Raw genomic sequence first — 26,342 nt, 5'->3', positions numbered from 1 at the left:
ATGCAAAGCTAATAAGGATAAATTCTCTTGTGTATCAACTATATAATAATAATAATAATAATAATGTTTCTTTGCTTCATTATTCTGAAGACTTTCTTGAGAAGTAACAACTACCAAATAACTCAAAAGGCTTCTGCACAGGTCTGTGTCTACAACTTTAAAAGCTATTTTCTTTTCCTTCACTTGTTTCTGCATGTAAATGGAGCTCTGTCTTAAAAAATACATAATTTGAAATAAATACATTTCTTAGGTTTATTTTATTCATGTAAAATTTAGCATAGAAAAAAAACTTAGCAATTTATAATTAGGACAATTTTGTTTTATTAGAAATGAGACAATCAGAGAAAGATTACAGACTTAAATATTTTACATTAGTAAGTTTACAAAACTAAGTTTTCCTGGAATATGTTAAATAAACACAGATCAGTTAGTTTTGTCTTTAGTTCTGCTTAAATATGTTCTGGCAGTACTGAGATATTCAAAGCTGATGTTCTTTAGTTTGCTTTAAACTTGAGCTTGCCAGTTAACTTCATTTAAACTTCATACGATACTCATATTTCAAGATATTTTATTATTTTGAAGTTCTCAACACTAAGTTTGATATCAGCAGCTTGCTATTCTATAACATCACATATTTTCTTACTAACTTTAAATCTCCCCATCGGTCAGCTGTTTGTCTCCATTATTGTCTCCAATAACACAAAAAATGGATTTAGTGGAGTTGTGCAGATTTGTTGACTCGCTTTAGAGTGTAGCTACTGTGAAGTAATCAGAAAATGAGGTCCTGTTTAAAATGAGGTTCAATGTGACTCGAGGTGTGCGGCGGAGCACATGCAGCACTTCAACAACCCAGTCACAGGCACAATCTGAGGGGAGGGGCTGGCTTTGGGTTTTGTGTTAGCAAGCAGACAGCAACCTTGACCTTTGCATGCTTTTAAACCTGAGAAACATGAAGCACATATGTCTTTGAACATATGTAAAGTTAAGCATCCTACTGTGACAAAGGCCATATGATGCAGCTGAGCCCTGAAGAGTGCCATTTCATTTTAACCCTGTGAGAGAGCGGCCGTGACCACAGAGGAAACACTGCATTTTCAAGTCAAATAAACCAAGGAGAAGAGTGACTAAGAGTGACTAGTGTTCGCCATGTCTTGTTTTACCTTATGAGGAATATGTTAGGAAAATTTAGGGGATGTGGTGGCCCGGTGATGAGTGCTGCAGACTTGTAATCCTCAGGCTGTGAATTCAAGCCCAGGTTGCGTCAGGAAGAGCATCTGGTGTAAAACACTTGCAGAATCTTCTGTGTGGGTTTGCTTGCTGTGGTGACCCCTGACAAAAAGGAGCTGCTGGAAAACAACAACATGTTGATAAATTGTACATGAGCTGCATTTTGCTTTTAGAGCCTGGACGCATGCAGTATGTTTGACTGTAGCAGATACAAAAACTTCAGTATGTACTTTTTGTAGTTTTGTTATGTTTCAGACTGATATTAAAAGTTTTTTTTTTTCTCTTTCAATATTCTAGTCTAAGTAGCCCATAATGGCAAAGTGAAAACAGCCTTTTATAAAATTCTGTAAATTTAATAAAAATAAAAAATTGAAATATCCCATTTAAATGGGTATTTATAGCTTTATATTTAGGACTCTGTTAGTCTTGTGTGTTTGATGCACCAAGCCCTGCGCACCCTCTGAGATTTTTTTTTTTGCCATTCTGTTTCACAGATCCTCTGAAAGTCAGTCAGTTTGTTATGAAACAATAGTAAACTGCTAACTGTTAAGTCAGGGCTCTGGCCGGTCTACTCTAGGACATTCACCGAACACACTCATGTGGTGCCTTCACTGTGTGCTTTGGATCATGTCATGTTGGAACGTGAACCTTCAGCCCAGTCTGAGGTCCTTAGCTCTGTGGAACAAGTTCATATTTCTATATTTAGCTTTGTTCAACGTTCCTTCTACCCTGGCCAGTCTCCTACTAAAACATACCTCCACAGTATGATGCTGCCACCACCATGCAACACTGTAAGAATGGTGTTGAGCAGGTGATGAGTGCTGGCTTGTTTCTTCCAGACATAACATGGAGAATTGAGACCAAACAGTTTAATTTTGGTTTCATAAGAGCAGAGAATCGTGTTCCTCACAGTCTGAGAGTCCTTCAAGCTGCTTTCAAGTGTTTTGCACTGAGGACAGGCTTCTGTCTCGCCACTCTGACATGAAGTCCAGATGGGTGGGGGCTTGTAGTTATGGATGTATAGGATACTCTAGTGGGGTTTAATGAGAAAAAATGCATATAAATGACTGTAGGAGCTATTTATATGCAACATAACATAACAAAATTGTATAAAATGAAGGAAGACTGAATCATTTTTAAAGACACTATATAGTATGTGCCTAAAGTGTAGAAATGAAAAGGCACTGTATGGATGTGTTTGCAAATGGCTGAATGTACAAGATGCAGAGCACTTTGAGTCATCAAGAAAGCTGGAAAAGTGCTATATAAACATCTTCTGTTTACCTTTTACTGCTAGATACATAGTAACAATCTCAAAAGTCAACAGCTGTTGTTCAGACAAAGGCTTAAGGTTGTGACAAAAGAACCAATAGTGAGTTTTCCTTCACCTGCAAACATGTGGGCTCAAATTTCACTTTATTTTCCGTTTGCAGAAATGTCCTGATTTGTGTGGAGTTTAAGTTTAGCATTACAAGTTTTTTTTTTTTTTTTTTTACATGAATACATAAAACAATATGCCACATTTTAACTAACATTCTGCTCCGTTGTCATAAAACCTAAATTTCTTCCGTGTCTCATTTCTGTTGTAGAGAAATAAAAATAGAGACATTGATGTTTAAAAGATCATGTCTGGCCTGGCTTTTGTTTAGTGTTAATTATCACTAGGTTCACTAATGTTGCTGTGAACCATGTAATGTCCCTATCAAGTATGATGATTAATCTGTCCAGGAGTTTTCAGCTCTTTGTCTATTATTAGTTCAGACCTACTTTAAGGTGACTAATTAGATGATAAGGAAAATCAGTGAAAAGAGGAGGAATACAAGCTACAACTGTGTGGGAGAGGATGATACTTAGCCTTAAGACTGAAGAGATGAATGCATTAAATATGCTTAATGTTTATTTGGCATGTTGACTTTTTCTTATAAACCACTTTTAGGAGAAAATAATAGAACTGATGTTATAAACTGAACACAACTGCTTACGATTATATATTTTTTTGAAACATGGAAAAATTAACCAGAAACTCTAAAAGTGAAAGTTTTGCAATAAAATCAAATCTTCAACAATTTTTCAGAAATATGTTTTTAAAATAGGACTGCAGCCCAACATTTCATTCCTAATGTTCACCTCTTTCCTGGCTTTTCTTTTACCATTTCAGACGCTGAAAGATCCCAACCTGTCGGCCAGAAAGGACTTCCAGAGGGAGGCGGAGCTGCTGACCAACCTGCAGCATGACCACATCGTTAAATTCTATGGCGTGTGCGTAGACGGAGACCCGCTCATTATGGTGTTCGAATACATGAAGCATGGAGACCTGAACAAGTTTCTAAGGTCAGGGTTTCGCTCAAGGTGCATCGGTTCACATGGAACGTAGCCGGAAACATTCATGCAAATGTGTCTGCCTGTGCTATCAGGCATATCATCACTCAGGTTAGACTTGGAGAGCTGTTTGGGGAAATATTTTAGTAGTCCAAAAAAACCTCAAATTTTTATCTTCAGCTTACACTGGTGATAAAATCTCCAGCCCTTCCTTTCAGCTGCCTGGGTCCATAAACATGTGCGCTGTGGTGCTTTTGTTCTATATTTGTCAGTCTGTACAGAAGGAAGCGACCTCTGATAAGCCTCAACAAAAGCGACACGACGCTGCAGCAGCGAGTGCTTTGGTAATGGGAAGCTTCAGTAGAGCTGATGTCAGTGCGCTCGAGAGGAGTCAGAGATAGAAGTGTGCTATTTCAAGTGCGATGACAGGGGCTGCAGCAATGTGTGTGTGTGGTCTTTCTTGTTTCGAAAACTTGAGCAGTGGATGAAAAGATGACATGTTATGATTGAGTGTGAGGGCGAGTGTGTGTGTGTGTGGACTCGCAAGCTCGTGAAGATTTACTGTTGGGAAATCATTCTTGAAATGAAAGGCAATGTCGCGAGTGATGAAATTCTTTCACGGAAGGTGCAAGACATCGCTGATTCTTCATCTGTTGGCCCCTTTTGGTCACATTTAAAAGATGAAATGTGCACTGAATCAATGGGAGTGAATAGAAGATCAGATGTGCAGGTCAATCTTCAGATAAACGGAGGGCGGCCTGCATTTAATCAGCCGTTACTGAATGTGGGCGAAGTGGAAACAAAAAGAGCATAAACAAAAAGACACTTCAAAAAAAAAAAAAAAAAAGAGCACCACTAATTCTCCTACACAAGAGCTGAATCATCACATGGAAACACCAAAGCGAAGAACACTAAATTGCTCTAAAATTCCAAAAGGGGGCTAGAAATTGAGGCAGAGGCAAAGTGGCAGAGCTGCGGTACTTCCTGCTTGGCGCCTGCTCTGTAATCACAGTGACAGGAAGGTGATGAGAACAGCAGGGACACTTCACAGGAAATGAGTTCCTCAGTGTCACCCAGAAACCTGCAGTCAACCGATTCTGGTAAACCTCCAACTCTCAGTACCTGAATGAAATTCCAGAGCCTCACTTAAAATTCCTAACATGCTGAAATATATGTAAGTATTGCTTCAAAATGAGGCTTTGAAGCTCATGTTACAGCCACAGAATTAATCACAACGGTCCAGGCACAGAACGTTTTATCAGTGCTATTAAAGCAGCCTGAGTGCTTGCAGGTTATAGTTAATTTGTTAATATTTCCCCTCTTTTTTTCTCCTTATTATGCTTAATCCTGAACTAGTGGAATAGAGCACAAATTGTGCAAAGATAAGGCTTTATTACTTAAAACACAAATTAACACAGCTTACCTGCTTAAAGTAAAAATACAATCATATTCATAAGCAATGAAATGTACTCTTGTGCCATTCAGTGCATGTAGTGGTTTTGCTGCTTCAGCTTTGAGCCGTAGCTGGATGTTTTTGCTCCTAACGGTGGGACTGTCCTCTCTAGTTCAATGAGCTCTGAAGATTAGAGAACACTGTGGTCAATGCCAGTTCATTAAATCACTCTAAATGATTCTTTCTAACCCAGAGCCCATGGCCCTGACGCCATGATCCTGGTCGATGGCCAGCCGCTGCAGTCCAACGGGGAGCTGGGCCTTTCCCAGATGCTGCACATCGCCACCCAGATTGCCTCAGGCATGGTCTACCTGGCCTCACAGCACTTTGTGCACAGAGATCTAGCAACCCGCAACTGCCTGGTCGGCAACGGCCTTCTGGTCAAGATCGGAGACTTCGGCATGTCCAGGGACATCTACAGCAGCGACTACTACAGGGTAAGGCCCCGGCTAGTGTTGTTCTGCTTGTTGTTTGCTGTTAAACTAAGCTTTATCTTCAACTATGGCAGTCAGTGAGACTGAAACCATTTGAACTTTTTTAACTCCTCAATTAATTCTGCCACGGGCACCTTGCCTCCAAACTGTGTGTAAAGATAAAACCTGTCAGTTTCACTGTCCTTCAGCCGCCGACATGCCATACATTTTAAATACGGAGAATCGCTAACCTGAAAAAGTAAATTTAGTTCACACTGCTTTTGGTCTGTAATTAGACTCAAATCAAGTCGAAATGAGGCCTCTGGAGCTGCCAACTAAGAAGATAATTCTAATGTGTGTAAGTTGTTGCACTCCTGTGTTATTTTGTTTATGTTTCTATTTTTCCTCTTCTGGGGAGAGTTTACAGCTCTCCCCTCAGCATCGCAGCCTCAGGTCCTCACACCACACCTCATGCATTCAGTGCAGGATGGAGCGCTTTCAGCGGGGCGCGACGAGACGAGCCTGCTGAGCCTTCAGTCTGATGCTTTGAGGCTTGTTTATATTGCTTCTGAATCGTGTCTCCTCTACTGTTTAACACGATTAGCGAGTATGAATGCCGCAAACCAGGCGGCAAATGCTAGGCTGAAGAATTTAGCTTTTTTTTTGCTGAACAAATACGTGGAGCGATGGCTGCTTTAAATAGCTTGCTTTAGCGAAATGACTTTAGGTGCGCATGATAATGTTTTCCCAGCGTGACAGCTGGGCCAGTTCGGACGCTGCTTGGGGCACTGCCAGCACTTATGGAGTGCTCGCCTGCCTTGCGAGCAGTTCTGCACTCATAAAATGATTTGTTAGGAAATTCGAGGGAGATGAATGTTCCACGGCTTCTCCATATGTCCCATCTCTGTGATGGGTATATTACTGCCATAAAAGCAGAATATTTGTTTAGGTTGTGAAAGAATCACAACAAGATTTTGTGTTCCGTGTTTAATGCAGATTGGAGATTCAGTTTCTCAGCGAATAAAAGAAAGTGGCGTCGTAAGGTGCAACAGAACATCATGAGTTCTTGTGTGAAGAATGCTTCCACTGATTAGAACAGCATAAAAATAAAGACAACATAAACATACAGATTTTTATCCTGCATATAAGTTCAAAGATTGTGTGTGAAATCAGTTTCATAGCAGAATCTAATTCCAACTCAAACGATTTCTTGCACTCTGTGACTTCGCTTAATGACATATTCATTTGCCAGCCACACATCTGAAATGTAATATTCAAAGCTTGTAATGGGTTTAGCGTCAGGCTCTTTGTGCAGGAGGATAATTGGATGTTCGGACAACGGCTGCCTTATCCAGGTCAATTTATTGGCAACCATGGCAAATGTTACGCTATCAGTCTTGCGTGGAAGTTGTGCCAATTTTTCAGCAACGCAAAATGAAAAATACAGACACAGCTTTTATGTGTGCCACTTCTTTCTTCTGCGTTTAAATGAAACTTCTAAATAGGGGATTCTTTTTTTTCTTCATTATTTCTAATTGAACTCGATTTTAAACTACAGTAGTTATCTTGACATTTAAAGGTCTTTTCTTTTCAGAATATGTTGGAATAATTTTCGTTCTGCTTTCTTCAAAAACAACTTTTATTTGTACTAAGAAATACTTATAGAGCAGTATAATATGTAGTAAATACTAGGCAGTTTATATGTAGAAAATACTAGGCAGCTTAACCATTATTCAGTCATTTCTGTTGATGAAACTCACTATATCAGTGAATATATTGGTACTATCCTTGCAAACTTCCCTTGTCTCCGAACCCTTAGCTTCTCCAGGGGAGCTGCTTAGTGAGTAAGGGTGGTGTTGGTGCAGTGGGTTGCTCAGTGAGGCCTGTTTGAACAAGTAAAGAGTGTGTTTCCTTGTTTTGGCTGCAGAGCTGTTTAACTAATTGTCTCAGTCACAAGTGATTTAGCAGGCAGATAGCATTCAGATGGAAGACTGGTTGAGTTGGCTGTTCTCGTCTCAACAATTACAAGCCTAACACACTGTACGCAGGAGCTGTAAGTAAACAGAGAGGGTTTAAACTGATATAAAACTTAACAGAGCAACAAGGAGCTGTGCAATGTGTAATTGCTGGAAATATATTATATTAATTAGGGAGTGTGGAGCTGGCGTGAGGTAAACGCTCTCCTTTTGTTCTTGTCTTCACCTGGCTCCGTTCAGAATTGGGAAGCCAACGAGGGATCATGCCCTTGACACTCGAGACTCCTGCTGGGTAGTTCAAGCTGTCTGTGCAGAGGGTGGTGGACCTGGGGGAGAGCAGGGGGTGACAAGGTTGCACTCCTCATATGCTCCTCACTGACGGATGAAAGGAAAACAGCAGGATATTTCATGTGTAGCTGGCCTCACTCCAGGCGAACCAAGGCATGAGCAGTTAATCAGACGTCATTGTTTCTACTGAAATTTAAAAAGAGCTAAAAAAAACAAAAAACAAAAACAAAACAACAACACCAAAGTAAAAAACAGTTTGTGTACAGTTTTAGTCCTTTTAGTTTATTTGCGGTTGCATTTTGTTGACACTGCAGCCTAGCATTTCTGGTTTTTAGGATTTCTGGTAAATTTTCACCTCAAAACACAGGGCAAATCCTCCAGTTTTAGTCATAAAATCACATCTTTATTGTCTAAACTTTTAATATAGAAGCCTTTAAACTGAAATCAAACCTGAACTCTCTGAAAAATTAATTTTATGATCAATTTAATGCCACAGCATTTTAGAGAGACTTGGATTCAGAATGTCTACCAAAGTCATGGAAACAGGCTTATTTCTGAAGACAATATCTATTTGGTCGTGTAATGTTGTCTTATTACTGTCATCCAGATAATAAAGAAATAAGTAGCACTGGTGCTACTCTCAGAGAAAGATATAGACTGAAAATCTGTCAGTTTTGTAAAACTATAGAGTGATTACAAAAATCTTCCAGCTGTCAATTTCTGAGTCCTGTGTTTAATCATGACGTAAAAATCACTGACTTGTGGGTTAAAATACATTTTTGACAGTTTATTCATATAATTAAAGGCATTTCTTAAAAGAATGCATCTTACCCACCACTTTTCATCTCAGAGTTTAGATTAAACCTATCGAATGTTTAAAAATGACAGTTATAGCTGTTTTGGTCAAACCTTAAAAATAACATTATGTGCAATGTCATGCAATATTTAGAGGTGCCACGTGGCAACATCTGTAAAATTATCTGAGTTATAGCTTTTTTTGTGTTGGCTAAAGCTTATTACCTGTGGTGACCATTTTGCAAGAAGGTGGCTCCAAAAGGTAATCGGCTGTAGATATGCAACCTTACTCTCTGAGAGTTTCATTAAAATTGATCCAGGAGTTTAGGAGATATTTTGCTAACAGATGAACAAGTTTGACGCCAACAGTTAACGCTGAAGTTTTAAGCAAAGATATTGCACAGTGTGTGGCACTTATTGTATGTGTTGGGAATGACTTGCAGCTTCTACCACACCAAACTTCCATTGAGTATCTGTAAAATTAACTGAATTGTAGCCATTTTTGTGTTATCTAAGGTCCGTTGGCTTTGGTGGCCATGTTGAACTGGATTGACTCCAAAAGTTAACTATTTGTAGAGGCTGGTCAACCATGCTTTCTGTCACACCTAGGGTCAAATTAGACTTACTAAATAATCTATAATGCATATTTTCTAGACTAAAGGGCTAAACTATGAATATATGCAAAAGAAGTATGCAAATTTCACACAGAAAGGCCTCATCCAGGAACTGAACCCACAATCTTCTTATTTGGAGGCAACAGCTTATATCTCAAATTATTAGGCGCTCAGCGATATTGTTTGTAATATAGTTAGTTTAGAAAAGCTGCTGTTTGTTGCATTGTGAAGGCACCACCACCCGCCTACGCGGAGGAGTTTTGACAGAGCTGAAAGATAAAAAGCTCCGAACAGTAAGGGACACTTTTCCCCGAGTTGAGTGATTATAAATAGCAGCATCCTGCCAAGAGTCCGATCCGCCCATCGTCGACTAGTCGAACGGACGCTGGTTGCCCTCTGGGAGTGCTGAAACACTTTGCAGCAGAGGCGAGCAACTTCGAGATAGAAACGAATATTGTCCTGAATCGCCTCCGTCTGTCACTTCCTTCTGCTCCACCTGCATTCAGTTGTTCAAAAAGAGACAACTGCAGATCCCACGCAGGCTGACGGCAGCTCTGCAGTCTGTCTCGTAGATGGTTTGTTTTTTTTTATATCTGTGCCTCACGATACATTAGGGAAGTTTTGAATTATGCATGTTTAGCTAGATAAAAATGTTGGTGAAAGCTCTAAAAGGATCCACACACTGAAGATAGATATTTTTATTGTTTGTTTGGGTTTTTTTTTTCACTGAATAAAGGTGCTCATGCAGCCTCTCAGACAATCTTAAGGTTTTACGTGTCGTTACTGAAGGTATTATTTTCTTTTGGTGTAATGGTAGGGTGTCTTTGTATTGCATGTCCCCTGTAATAAAGAGCAGAGTAACTCGTACAATGTGCGATGCAGTAAATTTGACAGCTAATTTCCTTCTGTCATTTCCTCTGAAACACCTATTTAAATTTCTGCAGTCTTCTTTGGTTTTGTAGACTGAAACGCTGGCGACAGCTGCTCCCTGATTTGTTACAATAATGAATTGTAGTCTTGTAATTTGTGTCAAATTTCCAATCCCAGCACTCTGACAGGAAGTCCAGGTGCCACTGCCAGGTAATGTGACTTTAATAAGCCATGCTCAGTTTTACATATCGCAGTTAGACCAGGCTGAAATAAAACTAGGTTCAATGTAACATAAAAAAAAGAAGGAAAAAAAAACTTTATGGTACCAGATGGGATATAAATGCCACTGGCCTAAGGGAAATTTCTGTGTTTGACTTAGTCTGTTTTATCACCCTGCTTTCCTGCATCTGAATGCAGACTTACTTTTTTTTCTATCTGCAAAGAAGAAGGTGAATTAAAAGTAACGTGGAGACACGTCAAAATCAAGAAACAAAAACTACAATCCGGACCACTGTAGCTGATACACATTTTGATGGGATATTGAAACGCAGACTGAGGAATGCCAAACTTACAAAAAATGCCTCAAACTACTGACTCTGTTTGGAGTGCTTGGTTTTCCTCATGACTCTGGCGGGAAGCTCTTCTTTACCTGCTTTATTTTAAAGGAATATGGTCCAAAGATTTCTCTTGTCTTAGCTTGTCATAAACTCTATTACTGCATTATTTATCAACCATAAGCTCCTCAAACCTGCATGCAGCTGGGTGCTAATGAGTACACAGGCCACATTTATTACTTCTGCATGAAAGGAGAAAAAACCCTCTGTTCTGTCACTCCTCTTAGGTTGGTTTTCTCTTTCTTTTCCCTTTCATATACTGCATGCCTTAATAAATTTAGGACTTGTTTTTAAGGGTCTAATATGGGGATTGATGGGATGCTTGTGTTTGTTTGGCATACTTGTCACTCTACACACAGTTGTTAGACAGAAAAAAGTTGTATCTAAACTTTTTAAATTCAATATGTTGCTATGCAAGGAGCAACGGAACTGAGGAGCCACCTCCTTATTGTTTTATTATCCTGCTGAGCAAAAAGTAGACAACTCAAAGCTGGGGTTGCATGTTCAAGTGCACTTTGTGAGTGTGGATGTGTGAGTTTTGTTTTTTTAAAAGGACCCTACAGAAACTTTCACAACCTACCAGCATGCACCATCCAGAGCAGATACCACTTTATCTCCTCTTGGCAGCAGCACAGCAGGAAGAAACCTAATGGACATCATAGCCTCTTAGAGTGAACCTGGGTTCGCTGCTGTTTGAGCCGGGAGAGCAGAGATAGCAGCGTGGTTAGAGCAGGGAGTGTGAGTCTGTCTAGATGGTTATCAGGGCCCTTTAAGATGTCAGGGGCCTCCCAAGGTCCCCTGCAGGCCACAGAACGCCCATCGAAGAGCCCGACTGGGCTGGTAATCTATCCCCCTGCCACGCTGCTGTGCTCTCCACACCGTTAATCCAATCACTCCCCTGCCATGGTGGGACAGGCAGAGCACTAATCCAGTTTACACAGCAACGGAAAAAAAAGCCCCAGACTCATTCCTCACTCCCTGCAGAGCTTTGCCAGCTTCTCGATGTGGCATTGAGTGAGAAAGATGAGGATAATTACCAAGGCAATTATTTAATTTTTATTATGCGTTTAGCTTTTTTCCCCCCTGTTTCTTCCACCTCCATGTCCCAAGATAAATGCAGTGGCCTTGTTAGGAAAACCCAAGGTGATAGCACGCCGTCATTTGGGAAGCAGCAGTTCCTAACATTTCTTACCGAGCTTAGATCATTAGTATGCATCTGATGAGGTTGAGCGTTGCATCCAGTGGGCAGGGAGAGGGGGCTCGCTAAGTCATTTAGGCTAACGGGAACTTAATTAATTTAGTTTAATCTTTACAAAGCTCCACAAGGGGACAGACTGGTACACAGCCCCTTACCAGCTCCTTCACCTCACTCAGCCCACCTAGCTGAGCACAACCCAGAGGCTTTACACAGACGGGGTGGGTGGGGGGGCAGGTGGTTTTGGTATCAGTATTGGCTTAATGTTGTGTACAATGCTAAAACGTGTCACGTGTAATGAGACCAGGTGGAGTGTAAGTCAGTGTTCATTTGGCCATTAGCTCACAATGGAACTCTGGCAAATGAGTTTACGGCTGCATGCGTGGGAGAACTCCTGCCACCCCCCACTCCCCCACCCCCACAGAAACAAGATTCACACTGACACTGCCAGTGAAGGCTTTGTGCGTTCAACACGTAGTGAAGGAGCGCCTTACTCTAAACACCTTTCACTTTTATGTTTATCTTAATTACAATTGTATTTGTCCTGTCAGTGAGGAAAAATGGCAGTTTTGATTGTCCTCCAGGGTGGGGAGGGATCAAACTTGTCTAAATTAGGAGGTAGCGGATGCGTCTGTACAATACTTTAGATGCCCTTGGGCAAGTCATACAGTGGCAGAATTGCGACAGCAGGATTTTGTGTGTGTGTGTGTGTGTGGGGGGGGTGGTTTCCTCCTCGCTTCACAACTCTGCACTGAGATGCAGCAGAGCAGAGCACGTAACCCCCGGTGAGCTTAGTGGAAGACTGTGGCTGCATTGTGAGACTCGGAGGTGGAAACATGTGGGAGGGTCTTAGCGTGGAGCACAGTGGAGGTGAAAAATCAGCAAGTGCTCCACAATTCTCTTGAAACACTTAAAATAGCAAACAAGGTTTTATTTTTCAGTGTTTCGTAGGGCATAAAGATTCAACTCAAGCATATTTTATTAAAGTTGTAGCAGTAGGGAATTAAAGGAAATAAAGATTCAAATCAGTGGAGGTTGGAGCAGTAAAGTATGGGAAGCATTTATTTGCTTCTGTATGCATTTGACCTGAAATAGTCACATTTTTCTATGTATATTAAACAAACAAAAAGTAATTTTAATGTTTATTTGTTAGGAAATAAGCAGCTAAATAAACTGAAGTAGGTGAACTTTTACTTTCAGTATCTTATGTAACCCTTTTTACAGCTAATAGCGGTAAATAAAAGTTATTTCAGTCTGAATATTTTCTGAAAACATAGTTCATTCCTCTGTAAAGAGCAGTTTTTACTTTATTTTTCTTTTCATACATGAACTTTTCATCTCTGTTTTTCTGTTACATTTACATTTTAAACTCAGGACCTTTACTTGGCTGTTTCCTCGTTGACTTTATTTTTTTTCACCTTTTTTTTCATAGTTTATTGAAACTAACGGTCCTTGAAGGAATGCATATTGCCTGCAACCTTGCATGCCAAATATAAAGTTTAATATTTCTTGAATTACAATAAAATGTCCAACCCCAGATATTTTACAACAGGTTTAAACCATGAAACTACATGTTCCAGGTTTCACAGCTGTGACACGGTGGAAAAGTAGTGTTTTCCTTTCTTCCAGCAAATTGCCTCTCATTTCAGCCAAAGTGCTTTTCCAGTCTTATCTTTTCCCTGTAACAATTTTCCAATGGTACTAGGTTAGTGTGTGATCTTTAGCAGTATGGCATCCGTTTTCTTTTTGATTAGCAGTAGCTTTTTTCTTGTAGTCCTGCCAAATGTGCAACTGCTGTCCAGTGTTTTCTTGATAGTGCAGTAAACAGTAAAAGATTTTACAAACTATATATTCTGACAATGCTCCAGAGGACACGACAATGTCTTTGATAGTTAAAATATAATCCGATATTGTGCAATTTCACTGTAGTTAGTGTGACTGTGTGACTAATGAGTGGGACTTAGCTGTGGTGAAAACACAAAGCATTGAACAGAAAGTAGCTGCACTTCCTGAATTTACCCTAAAACGTATTTGCTGTTTTCATCCCCCCCTTTATTCATACCTTCAGATTAGATCTTTCACTTCGCTCTCTTTGAAGTCCAAGTCTGAAAACTGCAGATAATTCCTTCAGGATATCAAATAATTCAGGAGCTACAGTGGACACTGGCTCAGACACAAACAAGCTATTCCTGTTTGCCTATTCATCCAAAACAGCTTCAATCTGCTGCCGAGTAACAGTTGAAAGTGTGACACTTTCTGTATTTTTAGGACTTCTGTGAATATCAGGAGATATTAAAGCTTCATTGTGTATGTCTCAGCTGTTTTTACATTTGTTTTTTGACAAGGCAGGACTTGACAGGATTCAAACTCGCAACACAACGACAAAGTTTTAAGAGTTTTATTGTGGACTGGACAGGAGTGGGACCTGTGACTCTAAACAGGACACTCACGTGACCGTCGTGGACTGGAACCGGAACAGGTAAGTTCTTCTTGGCTTGGTTACTAGTTGCAGACAGGCTTGTCTGAAAGGGGCTGAGGCGAGAGGGAAAGTCCAGGTGCAGGCGAGGTGTCGTTACCAGAGGGTCAGAAGTCCGAAGCCAAATCCAGAGAGGGAAAATCCAAAGAGCGAGGTCCAGGTGAGCGTAGCGAAGTCGGTATCGAGAGATCAGAGTCCAAAGAAGTATCAGGCAAGGAGCAGGCAAAAGTCGGTGGTCAAAAAACAGGCAAGGGTCGAGATCAGACATGAGCAAGACATGAACGCTGGACATTTACTCGCTGTGAGGCTTTCAATAATCTGGCAAAGAGTACTGGGAGCTGTGGGTATTTATGGGGACCAGAACAGGTGAAACAGATGACTGTGATTACTTGGGCATGATAATATGGGCGTGGCTTGAACTGTGGATGAATGGAAAGTTACTTGGCTGTGGCATGACTGGAAGCAAGAGGCGTGGCAGGAACAGATGGAGCTGTGAAATTTTTTTGTTCTTTCTCAAGGATGTTGTGAACCTTTACCTTTTCACTTGTTAAATAAGAAAAAACATCTTCGGAGTGTTTTCAGTTAAACAGGAATAGAAGTGAAATGATGCCTTCCATTTGTTTTGCTGAAACACCAGCAAGACCAAAAGTGACATTTTGAAGGTTAATGGAGTGTGATTTTGATTCTCAGTCAGCATATACAGTATATATGTGTTGGTGTAGAAGACTGTCTTGTTGCCCTACAGGGTCTGTAAACTCATATTGATTTGTGTTAAATGTAAGCAGGACACACAGCGTTTGTGATATCACTGTGCAGAAAACACACTGGATATTGAGCTGCTCAACTTGCTCGGGAAAAGGGTGCTACACTGATGAGTTACAGGTTACAAAAAGTTACCAAACACCTGCAAGTAGTTGTTTTGTGTGCTTTCCAAGGGATGCATCTCAGTCACTAAACTAGAACATTTTAAAACCCAGTCCAATCTCAACAAGGCAGAACGGAAACTGATTTTATTGTTTTTCTTAAGTAGCATGTAGCTATTGTATTCAGTTGCTTTTACTGGCTTTAAACCATAACATCACTATGGCCCCTGTACCTGGGCCAGCAACAAGATCAGTCCAATAGGCCTAGGGACTAAGGGGTTATTTACATTTGCAATCATGACCACATGTCGAATTGCATCTGTTTTTTTTTTGGTTTTTTTGTTAGTCTTGACTGAGTGGATGAGTTTAGGAGTAGTTCCTATGATCAAGATAATTAGCCCCATGTTTGTCCCTCAGTACCATGTAAGTAGGTGTCTGATAATGTGTGTCAAAGTCACAACACGACTGAAGGATTGTGTCCAGTTTACTCCCATTTATTACATATTTCTTTCCTTTAGTCTTCCCATTAGGGATACATTTGTGCCACGTTTAGTTTCGGATCAATAAAACATTATCTGGGGTAGTTGATTCAACCTGTCGGCCTCCTTGGATGATACAACCTGGCATTTTATAATTTACCAAATCTGATCCCAGGTGTTCTGTTTAATTCATTTTGTTCTACGGCTTCTCAAGCATTATCTGAGGTCATTTGTTTGCTGTTTGAGTTTGCCAGCTTAATGTGCTAAATTCAGCTCACAAATGCTGTCTTCATATTTCTAAAAAGAGGATTGGGATACTTTTTAAAAAAAAGTTATTATTATTGACAACTTGTTTTCCCAGAATTATGAACTGTCTTTATTTTTAAAAACATGTAAAACTTTGCTTGTTAGCACACCTGCCCTGGACAGGTCCTACAAACTACCTAAACAAGATGTTGGTGAGCTATGGATGTGCTGTCAAGTCAAGATTTTATCTTTCAGCAAAGCCAAACTGCGAGTTTCTTTCTGTAAAGTATGTCTTGCATTTCATTTTTGCCACACAATCTTTTTTTTTATTACTTTGTTGATTTAGAATTATTTTAAAATATATTTATCTTCCTACCTGAAACCAAAACAGTTTTAAATGAATGAATAAATCTTTTTGAGCAAATGTATGCAACAATAATGGTTATGTCATACAGAGTTACTTTTCAAATGTTTAACTATAGACAAGGATTGTTTCTTTCTTTCTTTCTATCTTTCTTTCTTTCTTTCTTTCTTTCTCTTGTTGAGTTTAGCTACTTGGCTGTGATAACATGTTTGGCTGTGAAATCCTTTACATATTTGTACAAATGTCACTAAAGTTAGAAATAGACTTAAAAATAACTTGTAAAAACACAGCCTCTATTGGTCTTTCATCTTTCATTTCACCACTATTGTGGACATTTGTATAAGTATGTTTTTGGGGTCTATTTTAGCTCCTGCTTCAGAAAATATGCTTTTTTAGCTCAATAAGGACTCTCAAGTGAAGTAAGGGGAGGTGACTGTTCCATACATAATTGAGCAAGTTGAACTCTCTTCCAGCACCTGTACCATTAAAACTGCATTAGTGTTGCTAAAGTAGAAGCTACTTTACTGCCGCCTTTGTTTGCTGTGATGTACTCATCTTTGAAGCACAAAGTAGACTGATCTGTCTTATGAGATTAAACCAACAACCTGCAACACACAACTAACGCTTCCTCTGGTGTTGTTGGAGATGAATTCATATGGCTGCATGGACCAAGTGTTGCACAATCACAGTGTGCAAAATCAAGCACATTGGTCTTTATAGCCACTTATACTGGGACTCACAGCCTTTATAAACCTCAATAAGTCTTTATAATGCTATACCATTTGGTCCACAACACCCAATAAAGTTACAGAGGAAAAAACAAAACAAAACCATGCCTCATACTCAGAAACTACATTTGATGACGTGTTCAAACTAGAGGTTGTTCTAAATAAATGCCCAGGAAGCAGCAGCCTTTTTACAGATTGGCGGATCTCATATTTCTTTAAAAAGATTCAAAAGATTCAGCTGCTACGTCAAGCTGAAACATGGATATTGTGTTTAACATTCAAAGGCAATGCGCAACGAGTGTGCCACAGAGCTAGGAGGTAATTAGAAATACTTGAGTTTACATTTTTTTCTTGATACTTAAAAAGCCACGCAGCACTCACAGCTGAAGGCACACAGATGTCGGGGCTGGTAAATAGAGTTTGGAGAAGAGCTTGTTATGATTAAATGAATCTGATTGTGTTGTAACCCTGAGGTACAGATTGGAGGCACCAAGTGAGGGTTTATTTACCATCACAGAGTGCCGACATGCATACAGTTTTGACGTCATGTCTGAAATTAGATTTTACTTTATGTTTTTTTTTGAAGCACAAAAAATGAGCTCAGAGGGACTGATGGGAGTTTGGGCAGACTGGCGGATCAGTAAATGCATTGGTGGACGGTCTGTTTTGATGATGGATGGATAATAGATGTGTGTCTGATACATTGCAGGAGTGCTTTCACTGCCTTAGAGATAAAAACCTCAAAGGGGCTTCAAAATCCATCTTATTTTTATCTTGACAAACCTGTCAAGATAACAACACCAAAGGTGAAAAACTAAACCAGATAGCTGCACCTAAAACACAACAGGAAGTGACAGAACTAGTAAATTTGTTCAATTAGTATTGCAAGTACAGCATTGGGTTAAAGGTATTGCAAAATAACTCAGTGATGTGATCAAGTTGGATTAATTCATTACCAGAACCATTTTTTTTGCTATATTCAACGTCAGGTAGGGTGTGAACATCAAATTTCCTGTATCTGTAATGAAAGATTTTTGAAGATGGACTTTCAGTTCTGCACACTTGAGGTCAGCCTTAGCATCAGTGGTCTTGTGACAAGTAATATCGCTCATCAATTATCACTATTTTCAAATAACTAAAGTACCAAAACCAATAACTCCCATACCTCCTTTGTATCTGAAGCTCCAGCAGGCTTCTATTTGACTTGCAACAGCATGTTATTAACATTGTTTGCTATATTTTGACTCATAAGCTACTGTTTGGCTGATACTGTGCTTGTTTTTTTTTTAAACCTGATGTTGTAAAATCAGCCCAGTCCAGCTCAACACCACCATAAATACAGCACAGCCACTGACACAAATGGGAAATGGACCTAAAAAAAGAAAAGCCTGCTAATGAAATCTTATGATTGATGAACAATTGTTCAATCGATTAATTTCCAGCCACAGAACATTTACAACCATAGGAGACTTCATTTCATGTTCTGATGGTTTGAAGATATTAAAAACTTTCAAGCTGATATCTGCCTTGACTGTTACCCTTCATCCCACATACACTCTTATGGTTGTAAAGAGATTTTTATGGTGATATGTGGAACTTAAACATTTACATTTTCTTTGACAGCTATATGAGCTTCTATACAGCACTGAGCCAAACTCCATTCAGCATGTATTCTTCTTGGTTGATTTCTTATTTTTAAGGAAAAAAAAAATGTGCCTAATGGCGGTGCTAAAAAATACTGAGAGGAAAGGATTGTTTGATATTTTTATACCATAACCTAAATTATTTCACATTCAGTGATTCTGAACATACAGGAAAGAAGGCAAATGCATCAGCATTTTCTCATAATGTGTCATCATTAACCAGTATGGAATCGTATATTAAACTCAAGGAATCAGTTATTTTTGTGGACAGTTACTTCCATCCTGAATATCCTAACCTGTGTTTTGTATACTTTTCTGTTTGCAGTAAAGCTCTCTTCCCCTCTCCTTTGTTCTTTGTTTTCTCAGGTTGGAGGACACACCATGCTACCTATTCGCTGGATGCCCCCAGAGAGCATCATGTACAGGAAGTTCTCCACAGAAAGTGACGTCTGGAGCTTTGGAGTCATCCTGTGGGAGATCTTTACCTATGGGAAGCAGCCTTGGTTTCAACTGGGTAACAACGAGGTAAAGAGCCTCAAGCTTGTCTATAAACAAGCTGCAGTAAAAGAATGGATGGAGAGTTTTTATTGAGGTTTTCTCTCTGAGATTTAATGGAATAGAAAAAAAGCAGATTTCCTTATCTTCAGTGAGCTTTCTAAAAGCAGATGTCAATATTTGCCATTTTAATCTACTACCTTGTTTTGTCTCTTCTCTATCTGACATACAGCACAGTCAATCAAAGTGATAAATTAATGCCACTTTGCTAAAAGACAAGATGGTGTTATACATAACACCCATGAATGTTTCTCCTTTTTTATTGAAGGCTTGACTTTGTGTCAGTAAAAACTCTATTAGGATTACACTTGCAAAGCAAGAATGTTTAGAAAGTGAAATTATTCAAAAGATTAAAAGAAATAAGAAAGCCCAGCATCTGTTATGCAAATTGTTTATAGACATTTCAGCAGGTACAATTATACAGGTTTTTCTTGACAGAGATTTCCACATTCCTTAGTTAGAGCATGAAACACTTATTAATGTCAGCAACTTGTGCAAGTGTTATGAGTTGAGTGCTCTTATGAGGCTCTTCTGCTTTTTGTTTAAATGTAATTTTATCATCAGTTGGGTTTGACTGGAGTGTTCTACTTAATGTCAGGTATTCTGACATGTTCAACACATTAGACCGTGATACATTACTGCAACAATTATAAATGGACACGGGTGACTCAGTGAAAGGGATAAATTATTACCCAGGAACTTGTTACAAACAGACCCCTCTCTCTTCTGGGCTTTAGCTTTCTCCTCTGTGGAGCTGCACTTTAAAATTAGCATGTGCTTTCTCTGCCGGCTTCCTTCTATTAGCCCAGGCTTTTTATTGCTCTGAATTCATGTAAAAGTATAATGCAACTTATGTCCACTTTTTTTGTAGGAATAATGCAAACAATAGCAGGCACTGGCGAACCATTAGTCACCGTGCACTAATGAAATCCACAACAGAATATCTATGAGACACGGTCGAACAGGGGCAATAAAATGTACTCAAGAATTCTTCTTTTTTGTTTTTTGACTTAACGTGTTGAGCAATAATGTTTTTAATGTAGCTCTAACGTGTTCTAACTTTCCTTTAATGATGAATTTCTGCAAAATAAGGAGTCCAGACAGAACAACGTGCAGACGGTGCTTGTAGAGGCAACAAGTTTGCTACAGCTTTTCAAACAATTGATTTTCTCATTAATTATTTTCAAACACTGGTTTTCAGTACAACTCAAGGTGGGTAAGAAAATTAGCAGCCTAGAATGGCAATTTTGCTTAATACATTAAGTATTCCCATGCAGCGATCCTGAAAGTCTGAAAGGCTTGGCGTGGTGTGTACGCCGATTTGTTTACATGCGTAGCAGCAGATTTGGTGAGTGCATTTGACATTTAGAGTCACAATAGGGTCATTAATCTCAAATACACCAGGCTGAATTATGCGTTAAAGCTTTGTAGAAAACAAAGCAGAATTGCTCCACTGTAGGTTTTACTTGTGGCAGAAAAAAAGAGGACATTTTCACTTTTGTATGATTATTACTATACTTCTTGTGTTGCCTTTGCGCCTCACTGGCGGCTGATCCTATTCCAGTGGTGTTACATCTGCCTACAGCTAACCATCCTACAGTTTGTCTGTCCTCCTGGGTTACTTGTTTATATGTAAAGGGTCATATGCTGTCCCTTTTTTCACCCTTTATGTTCGCGAAGCTGCTGATATGTGCAAATACACTATATGTCTACAAAGAATACAATCTTGAGCTCTCAAATGAATTATAGCTCTAAGCATTCGAACTGACCCGAATTAACCCAAACATATGTAATGTTGCTGGGCAGATTGAATAACATTAATGCTTGTAAATCAGCTGGATTTCTGGTCAGTCTTGCTACTCTGTGTAGTTTGTTGCCAGGAGACTGCAGCTTCCACGACCTGTTCATCGTACTGTTTGTTATTGAGGAATTTATGCAAAGAGGCTCCACGCAATCCTCCATGCTGCCACTCCTGACGGTTGTCCATTTGCCACGTCTGTCATCCTTTGGTGGCAAGGAAATTATAACAGTGTAAAGATAACAAGGGATAAAAAGTCCTTTTATCATTTGTTTCTTCTACTATGAATATTGCGGGCACACTTAAATGTAGCGAGCATCTTAAAACAATAAATTTGTCATGCCTTTTTGTGTTTGTTTGTTTTGTTTTGTTTTGTTTTTACAGAAAATTGGGTTTTAGACATTAGTAGATAACTAATCAGGTTATTTGTTCTAACATTGTTTTCTTTTGCAGCCGGCTTGCAGGAGCATGAAATTGCTTGACACCATAAAATGCCTTATGGGGAGATTTTTTTTTCTATTCTTTTTCTGATGTGTTGATAACTTAAAAATAATATTGCTTCAGTGCAGTTTTTCCTCGCACTGAGTCAATAAACACAAATAGATTCTTATCCATTCAGTTAAGCTACAGTGGCCTGGAATTGACACAAATAATGAAGTCAAATTGTTATGACAACGGCGAGTCATCTGGCTAATTGGCACACAAGACCAACAAAGAAATGATCAATCAGGCTTTCACACATCTACCCCCACATATAGTTAGTTTTGTTGTCATTTTGTGCTGTAGGACAGAAAATATAAATCTTGTTCCTCTTTTATTATTGCACATATTTAGTGCTCAGTCTGTTCTGTTTATTTCTTTCATCTCAGTTTCATTAGTTCAAACCTCAAAGGACAGTCTGCTCAGTGTCACCCCTTTCTCATTACGAACAAAGCAAAGCAATCAGTCAGTGAGAATCGCTTGTCTCACTCCACTGCTCTGTCTCTTCTGCAGGTTATTGAGTGCATAACCCAGGGTCGGGTACTGGAGAGGCCACGGATCTGTCCTAAAGAGGTTTATGATATCATGCTGGGCTGCTGGCAGAGGGAACCACAGCAACGACTGAACATTAAGGACATTCAGAAGGTCCTGTTTGCCATGGGAAAAGCCACCCCAGTCTACCTGGACATCCTGGGCTAGCAGCAACCCAGCGGTGGCCAGTTGGTCAACAAACATCGAAATCGACAGAGACATACAAGACAAAACGACCCACACGAATCCAGGAAAAACCAAACCAACCTGATCCACTGTCGAATAACACCTGCTTTGTTTGGGAGGGACTTAAGTGCCTGCTACACTTTTGGATATAGTGGATAAAACATATTAAAACAAACAAAAAAAAAAAACCACGCACTTTTACATTTTGTTTACTCGCATATAAGATGTACATGTTTGAAGAAAATGTTTTTTTTTCCCCTCAAAAAACCTGCAAAAATACACAAAAAGTGACGAAAGAACAGGAAGGATAATTGATATGGAGAGAACACATCAGAGTTTAAATCTTTCCTGGTTTTGGTTTTATGAATATATATAGAAACATTACATATATTTTATATTTATTTCTTTTAGTCAAGGAGCTGAAGGGTCTGCCATTTTTGTTGCTAAGGGCTCGGCCCTGTCTGAAGACGCCATCAACAAACAATTGGCAGGGACTTGAGATGGAAGCCTTACTCGCTCTCTGATTGGATGGCACTGAGTTTTTAAAAGGAACTGTGAACTAACACTGCAGGATCGGAGTAAAGTGGTGCTCTGTAGAGGACCTACCCAATCAGACAACTGACAAATCTATTTTAATTTAAAAATAATGTACATATTGTAAAATTCTATATGTCAAAATTATGTTAACTTATTTTTTTGGATGTTACTTTGGTTCTTTTTTCTCTAACTGTGATCTGGGTTGCAAAAGTATTAAGCTATGATCTTTGTTTTCATCCTAATTCAGTGGAGATTTCTCTTGGGAATTTACCCATGTCAGCGCTGGTTAAGCTATCGAATGTGGTGAGAAGGAAAGGCAGTGACTACAGTTCATACAGCCCACTGACACTGAATCACAGACTTGGGAGGATGTGGGATGACTCAGAGCCATGGTTCAACACTTTCCAAAGAGGTGCTGAAACCTCACTTTTACTTTCCAGTTCATTTGCTTTTTATAGCAAGAATAATGAGTTGATAAGTAATATCTCATGCCACACCCCTGAAACACAAACACACGCTTTGTCATTTTCAAGCTTTTTGGTGTGAAACTGCTAATGAAAACATTTTTGTAGCGGAGTGCATATTCATCATTTGTGAGCTGCTGCTGTGTTGCCTCTTTAAAGGAGCAGTTTGATGTTTTGTGCAATATGACTATTTGCTTTCTTGCTGTGAGTTTTTGGGGAACAGAGTTTTTGTCTGTTTCACATGTATTGAAGATGCATTCAGAATGCAGTTGATCTAGCTTAGCATAAAAAAGAATCAGCCATATATTTTAAGGCTAGTTATTCCTCATTCAAAACATCATTGGTATTTGTTAGAATACAAAATTACGACAAACTCTAAAATCATACAGAAACAGGTTGAACAGATTAAGAAGCTAAAGATCATTTTTTCTTTTGAGTTATAACAATTTGTCATTTACCCTTAGAATTTTACTTTTATTCTCACACGGAAACCATTTCCAAAGCTTTCAAGGGCTTTTCAGGACCAGCTGGTAAATTTTAAATAGCAGCAAATTAAATGTGGCTTGTTATGTTGTTGCTCTTGGGTTGCTTAATTTTATTGTACAGCAATTTGGTCCAACCTGGGATGTTTTAAATGTGCTTTATTTCTCAGTTATTTGAGCCTTTTTGTGTGGAATTTGCATGTGCAGGTGTTCTCTTGGTACTCTGGCATCCCCCATATTCTAAGGTCCTGTCAACACTACTCTGGATATTTAAAAAGAAAAAACAAAAAAAAGATATTTTCCATTTTTGTTGCACCTCCCATCCATACACATCCAGAGTTTTTGGTGAGAAAATTTGTATTTTTTTAAACACTTTCCAAAGGGGAGACTTTTGAAATCTCTGTTTCTGGTTTCTGTGTGGACATACAAAGTTTTTCAGAAACAAAGAAGTAGCAGCCTGTTTTGCGCATTCCCACTATCACTTTGTGCCCTAGAAACCCAAACAGCAACTTGGCTGTTCTTACCATTTTTTCAGTTTGGTTTTTTTGTCTGTCTTGCTTTATTTTGATCCAGTTGCCTTTAAACTTTGATTGTGTGCTGAAATGGTTAATGACTGAGAGGAAACTGTAAACAGTATCAATAAAAAAATCAAGTTTCTGGAGGATCTTTAGCCATGCTAAGCATGTTATTTCTCTGTATTTTTATATATGGTTAAAGAGGACATTCTTACCACCTAGTAGCCTGGCATACAGAGAACAGAAAAAGTATCTGAAGTATTGTTATATGGGGCCTAAAGACATGCATTTTGGGGTTAATTGGATAATCCAATTTGACCTTAGGTGTGAGTGTGTGTTCATGTTTGTGTCTTTGTGTTGGCTCTGGGATGGACAAGTAACCTGTCCAGGGTGTACCCCGCTTCTTGACAAAATGACTTCCAGGAAAGGCACTAATTCCCCTGCAAACCTGAGCAGTATATCCAACAGCAGAAATGACAGCTAAAATGCTGGGAAACCTCAAGCACCTCAAGTTAGGCTAAGTAATTTTGCTGCCTTGCCATACATTCTTTTTATTGTACTTGTATTTTAGTACACTCAAGCATATTTTACTTTATAAATGTCACAAATATTTTAAATTTTAATTTCTTAAAACAACAGAAATTCCAGAAAAAAACAGATGACATAAACAACTCATACTTCACAGTGAACTTTCATTAGGCTAACAGTAAAAAAGCTAATTCTCGCTAGTTTTATGTAGCCTCACTTACCTTTATTTGTTTCATTAATTCAATTCAAAGTGTAAAAAAGTTGTCACCTTTTCCATCTCTCATCTACTATAACCCAAGATGCCATAGTTAGCATTAACTATTGTAAGGTTAACTATGCAAATAGTTACCCTATTTTTAATATTCATGCTAGAAAACAACTAACAACTACTGCTGTTTACCTAAATATCAGACTGATAACATTTGACTCAGCAAGAAAGCAGAATAGTATATTGGCATAAATTGTGTAACTAACTACATAGTGCTGGTTGATATCATCGAGATCTTGTCACTTTACTCTGTCAAAAAAAAAAAGAAACAATTCTAAAATTAAAACACTTCTTTACTCTCCTGCTTTTCTATCAGCTGTTCATAAGTGATGAGTATTTTACACCTGCTGTTGTTTGGATAGAAACCTCTTCCATCACAATCAGAGAGGTGTTACCAAACCACACAGATACTTGTGTCAATTCGTGTCCACACATCAAAACTAATAACCACTGAAATGAATCAGCCAACTGTGTGGCATTACTTGCAAAGGGATGGGTTTTTTTTTTTATTGTGTAATTACTGTATCAAATGAACCGGGTAACAGTTCCATAAAACAGCATTTTGAAGGAACAGATCATAAAAACATGCTTAGTCGACAAAAATGAGCTCGATTCACACATCTTGAAGATTTCAGACTAAATGACAAACCTCAGGCAACAATTTTATTTCATGTTGTGTCAGAATGTGGAGCATTTTGGAGTGGATCTTTTTACACATCTTCCTTATTCTCTTGACATGAATTCTCACAGTATCACAGTGTTGTCTCTGTTCTCCTTGGGACTATGTAAAGCATTAAAGAGCATTTGGTTATTTCATGTGTTTTATATGGCAGGCAGAATCGAACCCATTGAGCTACCCAAAGTATTGAGTTTTTGTGTATTCTCTTGTGGTAAAGATAAACGCTTAAAGACATTATGACACAGACCGTGAGCATTTGCAGGGTATTGTAATCCTTTCATGGTGAGTTGAATATTGTTTAATAAGTTTTTCTTTTTCTTTTTTCTTTTTTTTCTTGGATGAACTAACTGAACACTTTTTGAAGCAAAGTTGGCATATTACCATGTACACATGTTACAAAATATAAAAATGTGGTATAACAACTGCAGTATATAAAATACTGGTATTCCATGATAGATCTTTGTATTAATGTGACTCTCTTAAGAAAATGTCTTCAAACAATCAGACGATCTCCTTTTCCATTTTGTCCTGTCTTATAAAGATATGTGAATTTGACAACATCTTGTCTTCCTCTGTATATCTGAGAGAACTGATTGGCTTTTCTTTAGTGTGTGTCTGTGTGGTTTGCTCCTCCATTCACTCTGTAAGAGTAAAAAATGTATTTTCACCTAACGATGGTAAGTATTTAGAGACATGGCTTGCACCCATGCAATTAAAAGGTATGTTATTAACAGCAGCTTGCAGTAGTGTCTCAGC

At 38.8% G+C, this 26,342-nt stretch overlaps 1 protein-coding gene across 2 annotated transcripts in view; it reads left to right on the top strand.

The window, feature by feature from the left end:
- The window catches only part of ntrk3b (neurotrophic tyrosine kinase, receptor, type 3b), a 212,593-nt gene extending 186,503 nt beyond the window's left edge, over window positions 1–26,090 (top strand). The window contains exons 14-17 of one of the 2 annotated variants that reach the window (XM_017425891.3): window positions 3,386–3,558; window positions 5,193–5,436; window positions 18,930–19,088; window positions 21,910–26,090. In XM_017425891.3, coding sequence (XP_017281380.1) covers window positions 3,386–3,558; window positions 5,193–5,436; window positions 18,930–19,088; window positions 21,910–22,095 — 762 coding nt within the window. In that variant the 3' untranslated portion in view covers window positions 22,096–26,090. The remainder of the gene's footprint in view (window positions 1–3,385; window positions 3,559–5,192; window positions 5,437–18,929; window positions 19,089–21,909) is intronic. The other variant, XM_017425892.3, reaches the window with a different exon arrangement.
- The last annotated feature ends 252 nt before the right edge of the window (window positions 26,091–26,342 follow it).

Source organism: Kryptolebias marmoratus, linkage group LG15 (assembly GCF_001649575.2).
Source record: "Kryptolebias marmoratus isolate JLee-2015 linkage group LG15, ASM164957v2, whole genome shotgun sequence".
In the NCBI taxonomy this organism is placed as follows: Eukaryota; Metazoa; Chordata; class Actinopteri; order Cyprinodontiformes; family Rivulidae; genus Kryptolebias; species Kryptolebias marmoratus.
Note: the sequence above shows the minus strand (reverse complement) of the source record. Positions and strands in the feature narration are given on the sequence as shown.